The 21954-nt window shown below is 44.1% G+C and overlaps 1 protein-coding gene across 1 annotated transcript in view; it reads right to left on the reverse strand.

Annotated features, from left to right (window-relative positions):
• LOC140186215 (adenylate kinase isoenzyme 1-like) overlaps positions 1 to 21954 on the reverse strand; it is a 173256-nt gene that overhangs the window by 123216 nt on the left and 28086 nt on the right. The window contains exon 3 of the mRNA XM_072240199.1: positions 13072 to 13233. Coding sequence (XP_072096300.1) covers positions 13072 to 13233 — 162 coding nt within the window. The remainder of the gene's footprint in view (positions 1 to 13071; positions 13234 to 21954) is intronic.

Below are 21954 nucleotides of genomic sequence, written 5' to 3' on the forward strand. Positions count from 1 at the left end.
ACCGGGGCACCCGGAGGAAACCCACGTGGTCATGTGGAAACTCCTTCCAGGCAGTGGCTGGGATAGATCGCGGTTGGTGATCGTTGGTGCTGTAAAGCATTGCGCTAACTGCTAGGCTACCACGACAGGACTCGAACTGCAATCTTCTGATGATTTCGCTTCAAACACCAGCAAAGTCTTATTCGTTAGGCCACACCCTGTTCAGAATCACACAGCAACAAAAAACAGGCCTTTCGGCCCACTGAGCCCTTCCTAGCCACCTTTGGACTATAATGGACTTTGTGCTTTTAGCTCTAATTATATTCTTTCTTCTGTAATTTATGTCTATGTTTTTTGTCGTATATTTTATCCCTCTATTGCCACGTCTGTGATGCTGCTGCAAGTTTTTCACTGCACCTGTACCCATATGTAACAATAAACTTGACTTTGACTAAGCAGCCACTCACACTAATCTCATTAAATTCTCCCCTCACTCTCCCCAGGTTCCGTTGCTCACCTGCACGCTTAGGGGCAGTTTACAGCAACCAACCTACCTGCCTGCACATCTCTGGGGTGCTGGAGGGAACTGGGACATCCAGGGGGAGCTCCACACTGTCACAGGGAGAACATCAAACTTCACAATGAGAGCACCAGAGGTCAGGATTTAACCCATGTCGTTGGGGGGGGGGCGGGTTCTGAGGCATCAGCTCTATTAGCTACGTCACTGTAGTGGCAGGCTTCTTCTTAAAGATTTTGCTTCCTGAATACTTCTCGGTGTACAAACGTTTGTACCTTATGGATTTTGGGCTGCTGATCATGAAAATCACTATAAAATGTCCCCATAACACATCTTTATTTTTTGGAAATTGCCTAAATTTGCTATTTTAATTCACAGTTCAAGTCAGAGCAACTTATGCCAAGATTAAGGAAGGCATTTTTTTTTTGGTCCACGAATCAAACAGGTCATCAATGACAGGCAATTCAATGAATGTTAAATGGACTGAAAAGTTATTGTTGCAGAGGACGGCAAGGTAGCATTGTGGTTAGCAGGGTTCAATTCCCCCAGCTGTCTGTAAGGAATTCGTATGTTCTCCTCGTGACCATGTGGGTTTCCTCCGGGTGCTCTGGTTTCCTCCCACAGTCCAACGACATACCAGTTAGTAGGTTAATTGGTCATTGTAAATTGTCCTGTGATTAGGCTAGCGATAAATTGGATGTTACTGGGTGGCTTGGCTCAAAAGGGCCAGAAGAGCCTATTCCACACTGTATCACAATAAATAAATAAACAAACACACACTTCTACTGGGACCGGAGAAAATCACATGGAAGGCATTCAAGGATGTTGTTGAAAATTTTCTTGGCAACTACAGAGCACCAAACTACATGTAGCTAGTTGACGACATGCTTCAAGCATACAAAACTATGAAGTGCAACATGTCACTAAAGATTCATTTTCTGCATTCCCATTTAGACTTCTTCCCTGCAAATCTTGGCACTGTCAGTGACGAACATTGCGGTCACAGGGAAATGGTATCAGGGCAACTAGAATCCATCAATGTTGGCTGCTTACTGTTGGACACTTAAGCAAAGAAGCCTCAGATACTGAGTACAAACAAAAATCATCAACAAAACATTTTTAGCTTAGTTGAACTATTGAAAAACTTCAGCACCATTATGCAATTAAATGCATTATATTCAATAAAAAATTAATTTCTTGTTTCTCCAAATTCCCATGTAAGACAAGCAGTCTGAAACTATATTTGTGTTCAGCTTCAAGCGGTCTATCATAAACGAAAAAAAAATTGAGGAAGCAACACTTCTGGAAAAAAATTGTTATCCAGTGTTGGGGGGTGGGTTTGGGTAAGGAGATCCTGATGATGATGGATGACGATGATGGACAATGATGATGACGGACAATGATGGTGACAGTGATGGACGATGATGGTGATGGTGTATGATGATGGTGACAGATGGTGATGGTAATGGATAATGATGGTGACGGACAATGATGGTGATGGACCATGACAGTGATGGTGATGGACGATGATGGTGACGGATGGTGATGGTGATGGATAATGATGAAGGAGGAGTAGGGCTGTCAGCTTGGTGGTGCATCACTGACCAAACCATAAAAATGACCCACTTTTAACCAGGCAGTCTCACCATTCAGGACATGCCCTCTTCCCATTGCTACCATCAAGGTGGTGGTACAGGAGTTTGAGGACACACACTCAATATCCACCTATCACCTGCCAGCTTGTACTCCATCCCCTCTCCCCACCTTCTTAATCTGGATTTTTTTCCCTTTGCTTTTCCGTCCTGATGAGCCAGAAACATCAACTGTTGATAGATGCTGCCTGACCCACTGAATTCCTCCAACATTTGAGGAACAGCTTCTTCCCCATCAGATTTCTGAATGGTCCATGAACCCATGAAAATTATCTCACTATTTCCCTCTCTTCCAGCACAATATACTTATCTTTTATATATATTTTTCTTATTATAACTTAGTTTTTTTAAACAAATTGCACTGTACAGCTGCTGGAAAACGGATTTCACAACATACATCAGTGATAATAAACCTGATCCTGATTAGGCTGAGCTGAGCGCATAACCAGGGAGAACTGGACACTGACCTCATACTGACACAGTAGCATAGTGGTTAGCACAACACTTTACAGTTCTAGTGACCTGGGTTCAATTCCCGTCGCTGCCTGTAAGGAGTTTATACATTCTCCCTGTTCTTCCAGGTCCCCAATTTCCCCCCTCACAGTCCAAAGACCTCTACTGGTTGGTAGGTTAATTGGTCATTGTAAATTGTCATGTGGTTAGGCTAGGGTTAAATCAGGGTTTGATGGGCGGCTCGGCTTGAAGGACCTATTCTGCATGGTTTCTTAATAAATAACTAGTAAGTAAATGTTTTAAGGTCTCCCTGGGGGAAATAGCTGTTTTGTGGTGGGGGGAGAGGATGACCATCATCATGACCATCTCCACTCTAGTTTAATGGTGTTACTGTGCCAGCATTTACACAGCACAGGACAGCCTGACCCCTTGGAACTTGTTAACCAGGCTGCTGTGAGTGTCCGCAGCCTCACGTGCACCAACACAGAGCTTTAGATCCTGTAGTACTCTCAGTCTGCAAGAGGACTTATTAAATTCCAGGAGCTCCCGGGACAATCCGTGACGGAGAGTATAACACTGGTATAAAGATTCCATCGGTCTCCGAGAGCACTCTGAACTGGTGAGGTTGCCAAGCTCTCGCTGCCCTTCGCCACCTGCCCACTTCCTGCACGGTAACAGCTCAAAGACTGTTGCAGCAACTGCCTGTAAACCACTTCAGAACCTGCTGAGGATGTCAGGGGTGTCATCTGAAAGCAAGTTTTAAAAAAAATAAACACGTTGAGAAAAACAAAACTCGCGTCACTCTATTCCTCATAAACACAAGAGAATCTGCAGATATTAGATGTCCAGAGCAGCATACACAAAGTGTTGGAGGAACTCAACAGGTCAGACAATATCTATGGAGAAGAATAAACTTCTTGTTTCAGGTCAAGGCCCTTATCTATTCCTCAGTCTGGACATGTACTAAGGAAAACAAATCTTACTTTACAAGAGGTAACCTATGAAATGGTCAGATTCGGTGACGTGATACTGACTGAAGAGAAACTTCTACAAAAACACAGATTCAGCTATACTACAATTACCGAAAATAACACCACAATCATACGCCTCTGTAGAATCCAGGACATCTTCAAGGAGTGGTACCTCAAAAAGAAGATGTTCATGATTAAGGACCCCAACCACCAGGACATGCCCTCTTCTCATTGTTACCATCAGGGAGGAGGTACAGAAACCTGAAGGGACACACTCAATGATTCAGGAACAGCTTCTTCCCCTCTGCCATCCGATTCCTAAATGAACCCATGAACACTACCTCACTACTTTATTTATTTCTATTTTTTTTGCATTACTTATTTAATTTAACCATTTAATATATATACTGTAATTCACAATTTTTCTCCATATTATCATGTATTTCATGATAATATAGAAAACACCACCCACCCACAGCTCCAATCTGCTAATTAAATTTGCTGACCACACTACACTGATTGGCCTTATCTCAAGTAATAACGAGGCAGCCTACAGAGAAGAAGTCATCACCCTGACACAGTGGTGTCAAGAAAACAACCTCTCCCTCAATGTCGCAAAAACAAAGGAGCTGGTTGTGGACTACCTGAGGAATAGAGACAGGCTAACCCCCTATAGACATCAATGGATCTGGGGTTGAGAGAGTGAACAGCTTCAGGTTCCTCGGCATAAACATCACCGAGGATCTCACGTGGTCTGTACATACCAGCTGTATGGTGAAAAAGGCACAACAGCACCTCTTTCACCTCAGACGTTTGAAGAAATTTGGTATGGGCCCCCAGATTCTAAGAACTTTCTACAGGGGCACAATTGAGAGCATCCTGACTGGCTGCATCACTGCCTGGTATGGGAACTGTACTTCCTTCAATCGCACGACTCTGCAGAGAGTGGTGCGGACAGCCCAGCGCATCTGTAGTTGTGAACCTCCCACTATTCAGGAAATTTACAAAGACAGGTGTGTAAAAAGGGCCTGAAGGATCATTGGAGACCTGAGTCACCCCAACCACAAACTGTTCCAGCTGCTACCATCTGGGAAACAGTACCACAGCATAAAAGCCAGGACCAACAGGCTCTGGGACAGCTTCTTCCACCAGGCCATCAGACTGATTAATTCATGCTGATGCAACTGTATTTCTATGCTATATTGACTATCCTGTTGTACATAATATTTATTATAAATTATTATAATTGCACATCTGAACAGAGAAGTAATGTAAAGATTTTTACTCCTTGTGTATTTGAAGGACGTAAGTAATAAAGTCAACTCAATTGCACTGCTGCCACAAAGTTAACAAACATCACAACATATGCCGGTGATAGTAAATCTGATTCTGATACACTGCAGGTGATTATCTAAGAAATACAAGAAATCATAGAGAAAATTAAGTAATGTGAAAAATAACAATTTTACACTCTAATTCCAACACAGCCAGCATCCAACAACTGGAACTCATCTGTCACCTGTCCCTTAGGCCTTGCTTTCCCTCTCTTGTTGACTCCCCCTCCCTCTCCACCAGGTTCTGCCTTTCTCCGGCAGTTTGCTCCATGGCCTGTTCTAAGTCTAACAGCCCAAAGCTGACAACGTAAATGGAAAAGCTAGGTAAGGAGCCTGCACCGAGGTCACAGGGCAGGAGATAAGGTAAATTGGGAAGAGGTGGTTAAACTGACGTCAATCTTAGGTTTGTAAACACCTGCAGATTATAGGAGAAAGAGGAAACTGAACTCCATTTAAGTTATACTTTAAATCTAAAGTTAACTGTTTTGATGCACCACGTCTCTTGAGATATCACAGCCCATTTCTCCTCTGTCCCAATGAGCCATCGCCCCATGTTAACAGGGTACTGGGAAGCGGGGGGCAAGGCAATGGTTGCTAGCGGCAACTTGCACCTGTGGTGTAAGGAGTCAAGGACAACCGGAGAGGATGAAACACAAGCAGCCACCATGTGGAGCTCGTGGGTGAAAAGGAAAAGGAAGGAAATTGCCTTTTAAACTCATGAGAGAGCATAGGCCATCAACTTTTTGCTGTTGATGTCTCTGTAGCAGGCAATTTCTTTTTTACGAGGCCAAGTTGCTAGCTCAATGCTCAACCCAGCACGGATGGAAAGCGTGCCTGGGGAGCCGGCTGGATTTGAACTCAGGAGCCTTCGCTCCGAAGTCCGGCGCTGATGCCACTATACCACCAGCTGGCCTTGTGGGTGAAGGTCAACCCTACCACCTTTGGCCTATCCTCCCAAACAGGGCAGGGCAGAGTTTCTATCCCAACACTGGAAAATCATGAGCTTTAAGCAGGGCTAAGACCTGACACTTTTTCTGGGAAAGGGACGCAGAGATGGAATTGGGTTGAAGTTCATGAGGGGAAGGGGGATGGTGTTAAAACTGCGCTCAGTTGCCAAGTGCTTCATACAAGGAGCAGCAATGCATCAGGAGCTTCAGGGAGAAAGTGACGAAGTCTCACTGTTGATTCCTGATGCAGAATCAACCGTCGGTCAACCCCAAGCTGCTGCTATCAACTGGGACAGAATTACATCAGGATCCAAGCAGATCACATGACCATCCCTGGACTAGAGGGGAAAACTAAACCGCTGGTTTCATATCCCAAACCGTGGCATGACCTGTCCATCTTTGCTCCAGCTCCCTTCCCATTCTTGGAAGGGCCTTGGATTTTAACCTTTAAAGCAACTATCTCAACTGCAACAAAATAAGATGAGGAAAACTGTAAACTGAAGTTGCAGTTAATTATCCTCAGTGAAAATGCATATCAAATTCGACTTAAATAGCACATTTAACATGGCAAAAATGCATCCAGGCGCCTCACAGCTCAATTACCAAACTAAGTTACGACTTTGAGACATGTAGAATGCTCTCTTCCTGCCGCCGCCATTGGGAATGAGGTAAAAGAGTCCCACACTTCCAGATTTAGGAGCAGTTATTACCCTTCAACCATCAAGCTCTTGAACCAGAGGGGATAACTTCACTCACCCCAACACTGAGCTAAATCTGCAACTATGGACTCACTTTCAAGGACTCTACAACTCATGTTCTCAGGATTATTTATTCATTTATTATTTTTATTTGCAGAGTTTGTTTTCTTTTCCACATCAGCTGTTCGTCAGTCTTTGGGTGTAGTTTTTCACTGACTCTCTTAAGTTCTTTGTTCTACTGTGAATGGCTGCAAGGAAATGAATCCCAGGGTAGCATGTGGTAATACAATCGTACATACTTTGATAATAAATTTACTTTGAACTGAAATTTGGATCATAGGCGTCGTCTATAACCGGGGTCCCCAACCTTTTTTGCACCGCGGACCGGTTTAATATCGACAATATTCTTGCGGACTGGCCGACCGGGGGTGGGGGGGTGTTCAAGTACGGTTAAACTCACCTCAACATGTTTTTACAGTTAGGGTTGCCAACTTTCTCACTCCCAAATAAGGGACAAAAGTAGCAGTTAAATACGGGACACTTGTGTTTAGCCCAAGAAAGACTACCATGACCATGAAGCTTTGCGTGGGCTTCTGTGTGCGTATGCGGGACGTGTGCGCCTGCGCGTATGTGCCAATTTTTTTTCCACAAATCGGTTTCGGCTTAATCTTCCCGACTATACTGTACATACATTATTTCTACTTTATATAGGCTATGTATTTATCAAATCATTCCTGCTTTTACTATATGTTAATGTTATTTTAGGTTTTATGTATTATTTGGTATGATTTGGTAGGTTATTTTTTGGGTCTGGGAATTCTCAAAAAATTTTTCCATATAAATTAATGGTAATTGCTTCTTCACTTTACGCCATTTTGGCACGAACGGTTTCATCGGAACGCTCTACCTTAGCGGGGGAAATACGGGACAAGGGCGGTCCCGTATGGGACAAACCAATTTAGCCCAATATACAGGATGTCCCAGCATATACGGGACAGCTGGCAACCCTATGTTCAAGTTCAACAGTGCGTGACAGGGAATGAGGAAAGGTGCAGCTGACTCATATCGTTTCCTCACGGCCCAGTAGCACATGCTTTGCGGCCCAGTGGTTGGGGACCATTGGTCTATAAGGAAGCACCCCAAAGGCAAAGGGAGACATTTCCAAATTTCAGGATCTCTGCCTCTAATGGCGGATGAGCAGCGTTGTAGTGGAGAAACAGTGTTCACTTAAGACACAGCGCATTTGATCGTCCAGTCTTATAGCTCAGAACCAGGCCCTTCACCCCATCAAGCACCATCTGTACTCCGCCGATGTTGACAGATGGCCACCCCAGGATGCAGTTGCCATCTCCTCAGCGCGTGACTTGTTTGCTGGGACAAAGTTTAGGCAGCCAATTCACACTGGGAAGAGGCTATTTAAATAATCTCCATTTAGAAGGCAATTTGCTTCTAAATGCCACCTGCTCCCGCCCCACTGTAGTCCTTAGGTTCTGCTCTTCATTACATCCTGTGTAATTATAGCATCTGGCGTGTGTGAGTGCCAATATTAATAAACCCCTTTAATTGACAATATTTTAATATTGGTAAACAAACCAGCTCTCTTCTCCAGGAATAATCTCATGGGCTCATTACTTTCAAGGCTTCGCGTGTGCCAAGTCCAGTACTGAAATTCCTTTCAAGCAAAATAATTAGAATAGAATGCATCACAAGTGAATTCAGACCACTCAGACTGATTTGTCCAGGCGTGAGTGATCTCAGAAAAATTAAACCAAGATTCCCCTTTACTGCAAGTGTGGTTATTGAAAGCCCCTCTTGGTCCATTCGGAGCTGGCAAAAATCAGAAGAGCAATGGACACCTCTAACGTCCTGGTTGTAGCACCCTGGTTAAGATTTTACTGCTAATGCTGTGGGGTATTTCACTTAATAGTTTTCTGTAGAAACTGTGCGTTTTGCTGGTCGTGTTTGGGTTACCGTGAAAGATAAGGGGTTGTGACGTTCAGCTCAGGAATGTCGCGTCAGCTAATCAGGATGGTGGTGGAATTGGGGCAAGTTGTAGAGAATGCTGGGCGGAGAGGGCTAGTGATGGATGCTAAAGGGGTCAAGGCTCTTTTCAGTGGGAGTTGGAGAAAGAGGAATATTGAGAGAACCGGCGGTAAGAATCAATCCAAGCGGAATGCACGATTTGATGGAGTCCAAAATGTTAAGTTCTATTGGTGACCGGAGAATAGGAGTTAATGCTGTGAGTACAAAGACACCTCCAGCTTTTGGACAACCTGAGCTCCAACTTTGTGCATATGTGACAGTTTCAATTGTAATGGGCCTTTTTATTCATTTCCTTACTTACAAATATTTGATTAAGTTGACATTCACAAATACACCTTGCTTATAATTGTATGCAGTGTACGATCTGTTATTTCTTCCCGAAGGGTAATTGCAAGTGGGCAGAATTTACACAGTATTCACTCAGATTGGGGTGTGGGTGGTCGAAACGTCCCGGCTCTCCCGGTCTGGTGGGACCCAAGTCATATCGACCCTGGATGTATGGAATTTGAGAAAGGTGGTTTCCTCACCACTGAGACGATTGGATTGTTAGGGAGGGGCTAACCAGCCGTGATTCTAGAGACGCCCAAGATAAAGAGGTTTCAGTATGAATCTATATCTTTTAGAGCATACAGCAATGACACCCCTCCCCCCACTGACCTTTAGCACTAGGTATTGATCTGTTGCCTGCTCATGCGCTTTGTTCTCTCTCTCTCTCGTTGCAATGTGAAAACACCAGTTAAAGCCATCTCCAGCGTGTGTGCATTTATTTAATATATAGGTAGTTGTGCACAGACACAACAAATATCACAATCTGCACTGACAGTTAAGGGACGAAACAGCAAGTGTCAAACAGCAAGAGAAAGCTAAAGGAGCCATGTGTAACTATGAAAGACGCGCTGAATTTAAAGTGAAAGTAACATGGCAATGGCTTCAGTCAGGAAAATTGATGAATCTGATAGCAGTAATGAAGTCTGGGGATCGTATATTGAGAGGGTGGAACTGTATTGTAACGTGAACAACATGGAAGAGCAAAGGAAAGCCCCTACGCTTCTTAGCTTAGTGGGCACAAGGACATAGTCTTTTACTCAACCTAGTAACTCCCGAAAAGCCAGCAAGCAAGACATTCAATGAAATTGTTACAACTTACAAAATCACTTGAGCTCTAAACTGCTGGTAACAGCTGAGAGATTTAGATTTTACAAAAGGAACCAGTTAAAAGATGAAAACATTTCTGAATACATTGCAGAACTGTGCAAACTTTCCCAATACTGTGACTTTAGAGATGGACTTCCTGATGCATTAAGGGACAGGCTTGTATGTGGCATGCAAGTCAAAGCACTCAAAGGAGGCTACTGGCAGAAAGAGACCTAACCTTAGAACGGGTATTGACCATTGCAATATCGTTAGAGACTGCAGCAAAGGATGCAGAACGACAGAAAAGGAGGTTAGAATGTGAAATGCACAAAATGTCCTTGAATGGTATAAAAAGCCACAGGTGTTATCGATGTGGCAAACCCTCCCAAATGACTGTCGGTCCAAAGAAAAAGCCTGCACAAAGTGTCACAGACAAGATCACAGTGGCATTCAATCAAAGTTCCCAGTGTGACATCAACAGACAATGGCAGCCCAAATGGGAGCACCAACCAGAGACTGGCACAGCTGCTTGATGGTAGTGAGAAGGTGTTTGAGAAGGGGATTGGTAAATTCAAAGGCATGAAAGCCAGAATTGATCTTGTATCCAACAAGACGGACACATTACAGTCACCGGACTTGCCTCTCAGTGACGATGTCACTAACAGCAACATGACATGGGAAACCGAGAACATTGTCTTAGACAAGACACCTACCAAACTTCTTGCCACTCTACAGGTCCAGAGGCTCTATCCAGAAAGAAACAGTGCCACCTAAAAGACTGAATCTTTAGAACTGTGAACTTAGTCATGGACTGTTATTGTGAAAGCATGTTTTTTTGGAATATGGGTTATGAAGAGGAAACTAAATGTTTTGTACATATACAGTTTTATGGTGCATTAATCTAAAGGGGAGGAAGTGTAATGAATGGATCTATTTCATTTAGAGCAATGACCCTCCTCTTAGCACTACATATTGACCTGTGGCCTGCACATGCGCATTGTTCTCTCTCTCTCTCTGCAATGTGAATACATCAGTTAAAGCCATCTCCCTTGTGCGTGCCTTTACTTAGTAGTAGTCATAGTCATACTTTATTGATCCCGGGGAAAATTGGTTTTCGTTACAGTTGCACCATAAATAATTAAGTAGTAATAAAACCATAAATAATTAAATAGTAATATGTAAATTATGCCAGGAAATAAGTCCAGGACCCGCCTATTGGCTCAGGGTGTCTGACCCTCCAAGGGAGGAGTTGTAAAGTTTGATGGCCACAGGCAGGAATGACTTCCTATGACGCTCTGTGCTGCATCTCAGTGGAATGAGTCTCTGGCTGAATGTACTGCTGTGCCCAACCAGTACATTATGTAGTGGATGGGAGACATTGTCCAAGATGGCCTGCAACTTGGACAGCATCCTCTTTTCAGAGGCATGCAACTTGGACAGCATCCTCTTTTCAGAATACAGATGTTCAGAATTTAATATAGATGCAGCTGTGCACACCCACTCCTCCTGTCTGTCGCTCAAGTGGTCAGCATCGTCACGCCTTGCAGGGACTACACTCCGTGCCTCAGCATGCCCTGAATTCCTACTCCCACGCAGTTGCCGCTCTTCTTGCCTGACCATACCCAGCCCAAACACAAACCGTTCAGGTCAGCAGGTCCATGCTGTACTTGAGCCTCCTCCTGCCCTTCCGGATTTCTCCTGTCTACAGGCTCTTCTGTACTTACCAGTGTAAGAGAAGGATTTTTGCCCCATCCCCAGCACGGCACTGTGCCACTAAGTCACCTTCAGTTTTCCCCTAACTGCTCTCCAAGAAAGTGGGCTCCACTCTCTCATGTTCCTCCATTAGAAGCCCATCCCTCCCAGGACCGTGACCCTCGTGCCTTCCTCTACGCCCGAATGCTACCTGACCAACATACCATAGATTCCCTGTCACTCATTGTAGCATTGGTTATGTGCCCTGTACTAAGAGCTTTGAATTTTCACCTTTAACCTTTTATTCTCTCTCAAAACATGGCATCTATGTTCAAGGAGAACAATAAACCTCCCTCAGTCTGTGACGGTCTGTGATGGGGAAGCTGGTGTCTCCCTGGGGGGGATTGCTCTACCATGACGCTCTTCTGTCTGGGCAGCTCCTGACAGGGTCTGTGCGGCCCCTCGACACCAGGGGGCAGGTGCTGCTGGTGTGCAGCACCAGCCCAAACCCTCCCAGGCAGCCTCCTTCCTCCGAGCCACGGGTGTTTCATGGTTTTGCAGATCCGCACCTGGTTCCCCCACGCAACTGCGATGCTGTTAATAGACCTCTCTATAGAAAGTGCTGAATGATTCCACTGAGATTTCTTGCTCCCAGGCTCCGAGTATCAGTGTGGTAAACCTCAAACTGCCCTCTGAAACCTCAGCCCGAAAGGCAGTTAAAGGTGGATAAATACTGATCTTCTCCGACCTCAGGGCTTCCCACAGCGCTGCCCAGTGCTGGAAACGTAGTCACTGTGGGAATGCAGCAGCCAGTTCGTGCACAGCAAGCTCCCACGGGCTGCAGCCTTAATAATACATCTGGGCCAGAGAGACGACGAAACGAGGCAAAGTCCCCTGGTTTCACAGGATCTGTTACATCCACATGAGCAGACAGACACAGCACTGATTTAACTCTTTAAACGCAGGGCCAGAGAAAGCTCAAAGTAAAATTTACGTTCGGCGTACATCCATGTCACCTTATACAACCCTGAGATTCTTCTTCTGCGGGCATAGTGAGCGAATCCATAGAACGGTAACTGGAAACAATCGACAGAGAACTGTGCAAACGCAATTATAAGTAAATAGCAATAACAATGAGTATGTGGCAACAAGGCAAAAGAGTCCTTAAATGAGTGTAGGCACCCCCTTTTGTTCAAGAGCCTGCTGGTTGAAGGGTAGTAGCTGTCCTTGAACTTGGTGGTGTGAGTCCAGAGGCTCCTGTACCTTCTACCTGATGGCAGCAGAGAGAAAAGAGCATGGCCTGGGTGGTGAGGATCTTCAGGTAGGACTGGCTCAAGCAAGAGGATTATGACTGAGCCACAACTCACTTAGGGAACACACTCTATAATGAAGCAGTTAGCGGGAGCCTGTAGTGTAACCAGCACAGCAAAAACATTACACATTCAGTATCAATGTTCGGCAATTTTACAGTCAGAGCAAAAATAGCAGCATTATTTAGCATTGAATAAAACACCCTCACTAATCCTCTGTTCAAGCCTTTGTTCCAATGTTATTGACTTTTTAAAATTTTTACAGCACAAATGTCCTTGGGCACTTTATGTTAAAGGTGGGTTTTTTCTACAGACAACATTGAAGGAAAGCAAAGGCCTACCAATAACAAAGATGATGCAGGGCCTTGGTTTGCCTGGGTCGAAGACGTCATATTCTTGAATCAGCCCTGAAGATTCTGTCATGTCCGAGTCGCTCTCGATTGAAAACTGGGCTTGGATGGGAGGCAGACGATCATAGCGGCGATGGGGGGCAATTCCCAGCTCTAGAAGACAAGGTTAATTACAGTAAAGTGCAGCCCTGGTCCCAAAGGTATTTCAGACATTAACTCCCCTTCATCTCCCTGGCTACCAACCAGAAACAATCATTCACCCTGTCTCTACAGATGCTGCCTGACACATTGGGTGTTCCCAACGTTTTCAGTTCTGCTTCACATTTGGCTGGGATCCCTTGACCACTTAAGGTCAATTCGACTGAAATGGAGGCATCTCCCTCAGATTCAGAAACAAGAACTGATAAAAACAGAAGCAGGGGTTGGCCCATTCAGCTTGTTGGATTAGGATGTAGAATTGTTATTTTTAATAACAACAACAAAAAGTACCTTATTGATCCTGAGTGGGAAATTATTTTGTTACAGCAGCAACATTTAAAAACACAATTGGTGATAATAATAAATATAATAACTAATAAAGTATAGAATAATAATATACATAATTTACCATTGTGCAATAATAATGTACAAAATAATAAAACAGAGAATATTGTACTATAATGTGTGTTCTCCTGTCACTCAGAGATAAACTGTTGTATATGCTTATTGCATTTGGTATTTTTCGTGTAGTTTACTTTTCCTATACTTAGTACTGTTATATAATCACCTATAGACCTGCAAGTTTCCAGTTAATTTTCCAGAAAATTGTCAAGTTTGTCATTTAACTATATACAGTACATGTATACCATCAAACGAGACAACGTTTCTCCGAACCAGGGTGGAAAGCCTAACACATTACACACATATAACACACAATTACTTATGTAAGTAAGGATAAAATTTACACAGGGATTATGTATAAATAAACAAAGTAAAGAGCATAAATTAAATATTGGAAGGTACAGAACAGATTATCCAGTGATGCTTCAAATGCGACGTGGCAGTGGGTTCAGAAGCCTAATGGCCTGAGGAACAAACTGTTTCTGACCCTGACCATTCCTGCTTTTATGCATCGGAGTCTCCTGCCCAATGGTAGAAAGTCAAAGAGCATGCTGGATGGATGGGTGGGGTCCTTCATTATACTAAAGGTCCTGTCTACACAGCGCTCTTGATAAATGTCCCCAGTAGATGGTAGGGAGACCCCTATGATCAGAGGTGTCAAACTACCAGCCCGCGGGATGATTTGGGGGAAAAAAAAGTATATTCACCACCATTTATTACGTACCTGTATGGCAGCCGCTCTCTCTCCCACCGCTGTCTGTGCTGCCTGCTGCGCCGGCAGCTTGTTGTGTGTACTTAGAAAACAGTAGACGGCAGTTAACCACCCGCTGTGCATAAGCACCTACCACCCTGCACTGAAGACCACTAGGGCCCCACTTACATCGTCAGACACAGTATAAGCACACAGAGTACTCAGGTAAGTAACACCTGTAGCAAAGCTGAGACTGTTTGCTGCTGCGGTTCAAAATGCTTTCCAAGAAAAGTTGACATCGAAGGTCGGATATTCAATGATAATTGGAAAGTTTGTTTTTTCTTCTGAGAGGTCAACGGCAAACCTGTGTGTCTGATATGCTCGTAACAAGTGGCTGTGGCAAAAGAGTACAATATCGAACGACACTATGAGACGTCACACAGAGAAAAATACAACAAGTATACAGGACAATTCAGAACGCAAAAGGTAAACGAGCTTGAAGCAGCTCTGAAAAAAATAGCAATCAGTGTTCACCAAAAGTCGAGAGACTCATGATGGAGCTGTCAAGGCCAGCTATATTATTGCCAACAAAGTAGCTGCTGCGTCGAAGCCATACTCAGAGGGGGAGTTCATCAAAGCATGCATGCTGACGGCAGCTGAGCTGGTGTGCCCTGAGAAGAGACAGGCTTTTAGTAATATCAGCTTGTCAAGAAATACTGTGGCAGAGAGAATCGGGGACCTTGCAGGAGATTTGAACAGTCAACTAAAAGACAAGGTGAAGTGATTTATTGCCTCCTCTATTGACGTGACTGATGTAGCTCAGTTAGGAATACTTATTTGTGGTGTTGATGCATCTTTGTGTGCACATACGCCGGTCGTGCATGCAGCCTGGTACAGCCGTTCCGATCTATTCTTACTTTCTTCTTCTTACTTTTTAATTTACGTTAATTTTTGTATTTTTTTCCTCACAGTAACACGTCGAAGCTGCACCCTCTTTAACATGCTGGTAGACAGAGTTTTATTTGGGTTTTCTTTAGCGCTGGAAATGGTTACATCCTGACACACGGGACAGAAGCAAGGTCGCATTGTGTATTCCACGGACCAGCAAATACCGGCTAGTTTAGCAAACGGAGCAATGGACACCCCTGCTGAAATCCGAAGGAAAACACACAGGGGATGCAGAGGGGGATCACAAAGTCGAGGAAAGAGGACCAGGTCGAGACAACAGAGACTTTTGGAGAAGAGGAGTTTGGTGGGTAATACCGTTCCGGCTGACCGGAAGTGCACAGAGAGCAGTAAGCGTAAAGGAGTTGGGTGCTTAGTGATCTGGCTAACAACGGATGGTGCAATCCGGGGCATATTATGATTGAGGAACGTGTTTGCAGACTGGATATTGAACTTTTTATTGTTGAACTTCGGCCACATTCCACCGAGATACAACACTTGGCGGCACGGGAGGTTGTTCCTGCCTGTGGCCATCGAACGTGCAGCTCCTCCCGTGGAGGGTCAGACACCCTGAGCCAATAGACTGGTGCTGGACTTATTTTCCATTTGGCATAGTTTGCATTTTGTTGTTTGATTGTTTGTGGTTTTTGTATTGCTATATTTACGCTCTATTCTTGGTTGGTGCAGCTGTAACGAAACCAAATTTCCCTCGGGATTAATAAAGTATATCTATCTATCTATCTATCTTTGACCGTCACCGAGGAGTTTGTGGAGATGGTGCCCATGACAAACACCAGTACAGCGAACAACGTTTTCTCCAGCCTCGTCGAGGCCTTGGACAGACTGGGAGTTGACTGGAGTCACACTATCAGCGTGGCAACAGATGGCGCACCATCCACAGTTGGGAAAAAGACAGGAGTTGTTGCGAAACTCAGAGAGAAAGCTCAGACAGGGAATCCAGAGCAGGAACTCTGGAATTTTCATTGTATTATACACCAAGAGGCGTTTTGTAGCACGAGCCTGAAAATGGACAATGTCACGGATGTAGTAATCAAAACGGTTAATTTTATTAGAGCCAAGGGACTCAACCATCGGCAATTTGACACTCTTTTGTCTGAAAGTAATATTGGACACGGCCTACCCCACCACACTGAAGTCTGCTGGTTGAGCAGAGGGGTTGTACTCAAACGTTTTTTCCAATTACGTGTGGAAATTGGACTATTCATGAACGAGAAAGGGAAGCCAGTGGCAGAGTTGGATGACCCAGACTCCATCACACCAGATGGAGATGCAACTTGTCCAGACACTCTCAATGGTGCTCCTGTAAAATTCACTTGGGGGCAGGGGGAGCCCCAGTTACCTCAATCTCCTTAGGAAGTGGGGACGCTGCTGTGCCTTCTTGTTCAGGGAGGTGATGTTGAGGGACTAGGTAAGGTCGTCTGTGCTATGAACTCCCAGGAACTTGATGCACTTAACTCTCTCTATGGAGGAGCCATGTTTTCGCGGAGAAGGATGGTTCATCTGCACCTTCATGAAGTCCACAATGATTTCCTTGGCCTTCTCCACGTTGAGAGTTAGGTCGCTTCTGTATTTTTCTAGAAGCTTCTTAGTTTCTCTGTAGCAGGTGTCATGCCACTTGAATCTGGCTATTTTATAGGCTAATTTTTATCAAAAGAGCACTATTTTTTTTAGTTGGAACTAGTTTTTGTAGAAGACCACAATTTTTTTGTTCTATTAGCTCTTTCTTTGTTCAATCTTTGTTCTCGTAATGCTTAGTAATATGGACATAAGCAACAAAATTTGTGCCTCATTCTTGACTTCTGAAGAACCTTTGATAGCAAAAACATCGTGATTCAAGAAGTCCCTCATGCCTGTTCTCCTACTAAATAATATCATGTTCGTTCCTTTACCATTTTCCTCCACTAATGCCTCACCCTTATTGTATTAATACATAAAAATTCACTGATCTGCACTTTGAACATACTCAGCAACTAAGCCCCTACATCCCTCTTTAGTAGAGAATTCCAAGGATTCCTTACTGTCTGGCAAAATCTCTTCTCATCTGTTGTGGATACTGACCAATTATTCCGAGAACTTGACCTCTAGGGCTGGACACTGCAGCTAAGGGAAATATCAACCCTACGTCTACCCTTTCAACCCCACAAGAACCTGTTCAACTCAGTGGGACCTCCTCTCATTCTTCTAAACTTTAAAAGAACAAGAGGAGATTCTTCTAAACTTTAGAAGAACGAGGGCGATTCTTCTAAATTTCAGAAGAACGAGAGAGGAATGGACTTCAGAATCCATTCTGAAGAGCACAAGTCCCACCTGCTTAATCCCCGCTCACGCACCATTAACATATCTTTTTTCTTTAGTCTCTTCCTGGCGGAATCACTTGCTCTCACACAGAATCTTCCATAGACACTGGCATTCCACCAATATTCCAGTCACAGGACTATTGCCAATATATCAACCTAGAAGTAGTAGCAGAGAAATATTTTCCCCTCCACCAGGGCTAAACCACAAACTTAACTGTAGCCACGCAACTGTTATGCAAAATAACAATCTTAAGTTCGAACAAATCGAACAAACTAAAATTGATGTATAATGACAACTAAGCTTTTGGAGAAGATCTCAATTAAAGGAGATGTTGGCCTGAAAGACAAAGCTATTGTTGAAGAGACATCCTTATTGGTTCTGTGGATTTTTAGCAAAGATGGCGCAACTAGAAACTGGAGCAGTTCCAGATTTAATCGTTCTCTTGCCCTATAAACTTCTGATTGCTAGTAGCCAAGGTAGACAGTCTGGAAAGAACACATTATTAGTAAGATATAATAATCAGCTTCAGATGGTGTCAGTTCCTCTCAGTAAACAGCAGAGTGAAATTGGTAATTTAAAAGGAAGTTAATTGTTTAAATGCAAGGCAAACTCAGCCTGACAACAACAATGCTTGAATAGAGCATTTGTCCAAGCAACTGTCTGCATAAATAAACGAACTATTTTATTGATGGCTGAACTCTAAATTTAGACATTTAAATGGATTTGTTTCAATTTCCCTTTTAAGTATAATTTTATAAAGGAGCTAACCCAGAACAAAACTTAACCTTCATCTGGGGGGAGGGGGGTGTCTGATGTTTCAAATATCCGATTCTGATCAGCAACGTTCAGAAACAATCAGCATGTCCGACCCCCAGACATTGTTTGGAAGAGATTCAGCGATGGGATTAGTCACGTCTGATGAGCACTGCACATAGTGGTCAGCAAAGGTGTCAGACTCAAAACATCTAAGCAGCACCCAAAAACTTCAGATGCAGAAGGTGAACTTCCTGTGGGGAGGGGCTCGCTGCCACTTTGGTTTCACTGCGGTGAAGGCTTAGTGCAGTGGGATGGGACATCTGCTCCCCGCTTGACTCTGCCTCGAACATCTGAGGCCAAGAGCAGAACAGGGACAAGAAGCCTGCGGTCAGGAAGTTGGAAAACAAAAATAGACACAAAAAAAAAGGCCTCAGCCAATAGTTCAATCTGCTTCTGTGTGTTTTAAATAGCCAAGTGCATTTTTAAACTTTACTCAGATGCACTGCAGGTTCCAGTACTCACTAATGGCAAAATTAATCATAAAACATTGCCAAAAGGAACCTGTTACCAGTAATACTCTCTCTACATAGTCCTAAGTGCAATCCTGAAGAGGACATACAATTGATTTTTTTCATTATTTGCAGCTTTTATTGCTCATTACTAACTGTTCAGGGTGGCAGGGTGGAGATACGTCTCTACCAAAGGAAGTGTATGGAGCTCCTTCCCTCCGCTATTTTGCATATCTCAAATCCTGGTTTTGTAGCCACTAACACCAGGCAATCGCTGAAGAGCATTGACAATGGCTGGGACCACCCATCTAGTAAAGTCACTGCCCAGAAGAATGCAATGGCAAACCACTTCATTCGAAAAGTTTGCCAAGAACAATCACCGTCATAGACAAGACCGTGATCGCCCACATGGTGCGACACAGCACACAAAGAATGAACTAATTGTTTGCATGAACGTGGTGGTGAGCTGCCTCCTTGAACCATGACTGGTAAAGATGCTCCCACAGAACATTCCGGATTTAGATGTACTTCTGCAACCTGGAAAATGCCAGTCGGTAGCATTCCTCTCTGGACATTTCAATGTGCCAGCAAACCAGCAAGTTTTGGGGAGACCAAAGGCCATCTTCTACTGAGTCAATGATCTCCCAGCAGCATTTGATGCCCGTCTCTGAGATCAGCCCATAGATCAAAGAGTCCTCTCTCACACAGCTTTCCAAATGAACCACGGCACAGACCCTTGCCTCGTTTTCCACAGCCTCTTCGCAAACCCGCAGTGCACAAGGAGTTGAGCAATTCTCTTGTCCACAGACAGGAATCAAACATCAGAAGCAGAGGGCATATTTCTTCCTTATCCTAGTGCAGATGCAGGGCACCCATCAGGTCCTGACTAAAGATCACAGGACGAGCAGGACGTTTAAATCTTCAGCTTTTATAAGGAATCACTTGAGGTTAGACACCAACCCCCCCTCGAGTTCCGGCAGCTCACCAGTGGCCAAATCAGAGAAATGTGGCCAAAAACAAACCATTTCCGGTAACAGGTCAAAGCCAATTTAATCCAAGTCACAGTTTAGTTCCAGTTCACCTTTCATGGACAGCTTCCTGTTTCCTATGACCAGTCCAGTTTCACAGCCGATTCATCATTGCATGGCTATAGTTAAGGAAAGGACCAACAGCAGATGCCATCTGGGGAGGAACTGACAACGAAAGATCAGTGGGAGGTGGTCAGGATCAGTTTGCAGGGAAAGCAACCCTGAGGATATGTAACATCTGAGACCCTTCAGGATTTTAAATGTTTCAGTAGAGTTCCTTTATAATGTTTTAAATTTCATTGGAGAGACCAGCGGATTGCCCACTTCCGCAGCTGGCCCAACACGACTTGAGGAACTGCTGCATGTTTGTTCTTGAGGAAATATGGCTCCAAGACAAAATTGCATGCGCCATCAATCTTCAGGCCATGCCACTTGGGGACTTGTACAAATATTATATTGTGAATGTACATGCCATCATAACCATACGTACTGTGTGTGACTGTCGGCCTTGTATTTTGCAGCTTGGCCTCGGAGGAATGCTCTTTCGTTTCGCTGTGCACACGTACTGTATATGGTTGAATGACAATTCAACTGGAACTCGAATAGGAAGACAAATCCCTCCAATCTTTTCTCTTGAGGCAAACCAACCATCCCACGACGTGCATGGAAGGTGACGGGGGAGAGGTTCAAAGAGGTTGCAAGGGGTAAGTTTTGTTAGTCAGACAATAGTGGATGCCTGCCTGTTTTAGTGGTAGAGGCAAATACATTAGAGGCTTTTAAGAAACATTTAAATAGGCACATGAATATGAAGAAGATGGAGGGATATGGACATCATGTAGCGAGTAGTTTTCTGGAGGATTTTTAGATTAATTTTTAGCTGGTTTGGTACAACATTGTGCACTGAAGGGCCTGTCCCAGCACTGACTTGTTCTATTTTCTGTTTCAAAGTTCTAAGTTCTAAGTCCTAAATACATACACATACACACACACACACACACACACTCAGTAAATCCAAGAATCATAATGAAAGACTGCACCTAACAAAGAGCAAAAACGGCCCATGTGCAAAAGACTGTGCACTTCCTTTGTTCTCTGAACAATTTCCAACACACTTACATCCTTTTTTAAGTAAAGAGATCATTACTGTGCAGAGTACTCCAGATGTGGTCTCACCAATATCCTACACAACTGAAGAACAAGCTCCCTACTCATGTGGTCAATTCATAACACAATATTCTGTTGGGTTTCCCAATTATTTCTTTAACTTGCACGCTAGCCTTTTTGCAGACCAGGCAACGGTACACCCAGATCTCTCTGCATTATGCTCTTATGTTCTCAGAGCTCCCGGTCTCTCACCGTTTAAAACAAAGAGCTTCCTTTATTTTCTTTCAGGCAAAATGGCCAATATCACACATTCACACATTATAATCTACTTGTCAGATAATTGTCCACTTGGTGAACCTCATCTCATTGAAACAGAAAATCAGTTGGGGGATTTCTGCAGCTTCAGTGAGGGGAGCTCTTGGAAAGGAACTGTGACCTTTCAGATCAAAGTTCAAAATTCCCTATTGCTGTGTGGCTCGCTGCAGCAGGCGGTTGGGCCTCTGCCTCATGTGGTGTCCCTGCTTCAACAATGTCAGTAATCCATAAGGTATAGGAACAGAATTAGGCCATTCGGTCTGCTCCGCCATTCCATCATGGCTGATTTATTATCCCTCTCAACCCTATTAAGCTTTGCCGCTCTGACTAATCAAGAACCTATCAATCTCCACTTTAAATGCACCCAAGGCCTTGACCTCCACAGCCGTCTGTGGCAGACAATTCACCAGCCTCTGGCTAAGGAAATTCCTCCTCATCTCTGCTCTAAATGGACGCCCCTCTAAGCTGAGGCTGGGCCCTCTGGTCCTAGACCCTCCCACTACAGGAAACATCCTCTCCATATCCCCTCTATCTAAGCCTGTCAATATTTGGTAAGTTCCAATGAGATCCCCCTCCCCCCTCGCCCCTACATTCTTCTCAACTCCAG

This window comes from Mobula birostris, chromosome 22 (genome assembly GCF_030028105.1).
Source record: "Mobula birostris isolate sMobBir1 chromosome 22, sMobBir1.hap1, whole genome shotgun sequence".
NCBI lineage: Eukaryota > Metazoa > Chordata > Chondrichthyes > Myliobatiformes > Myliobatidae > Mobula > Mobula birostris.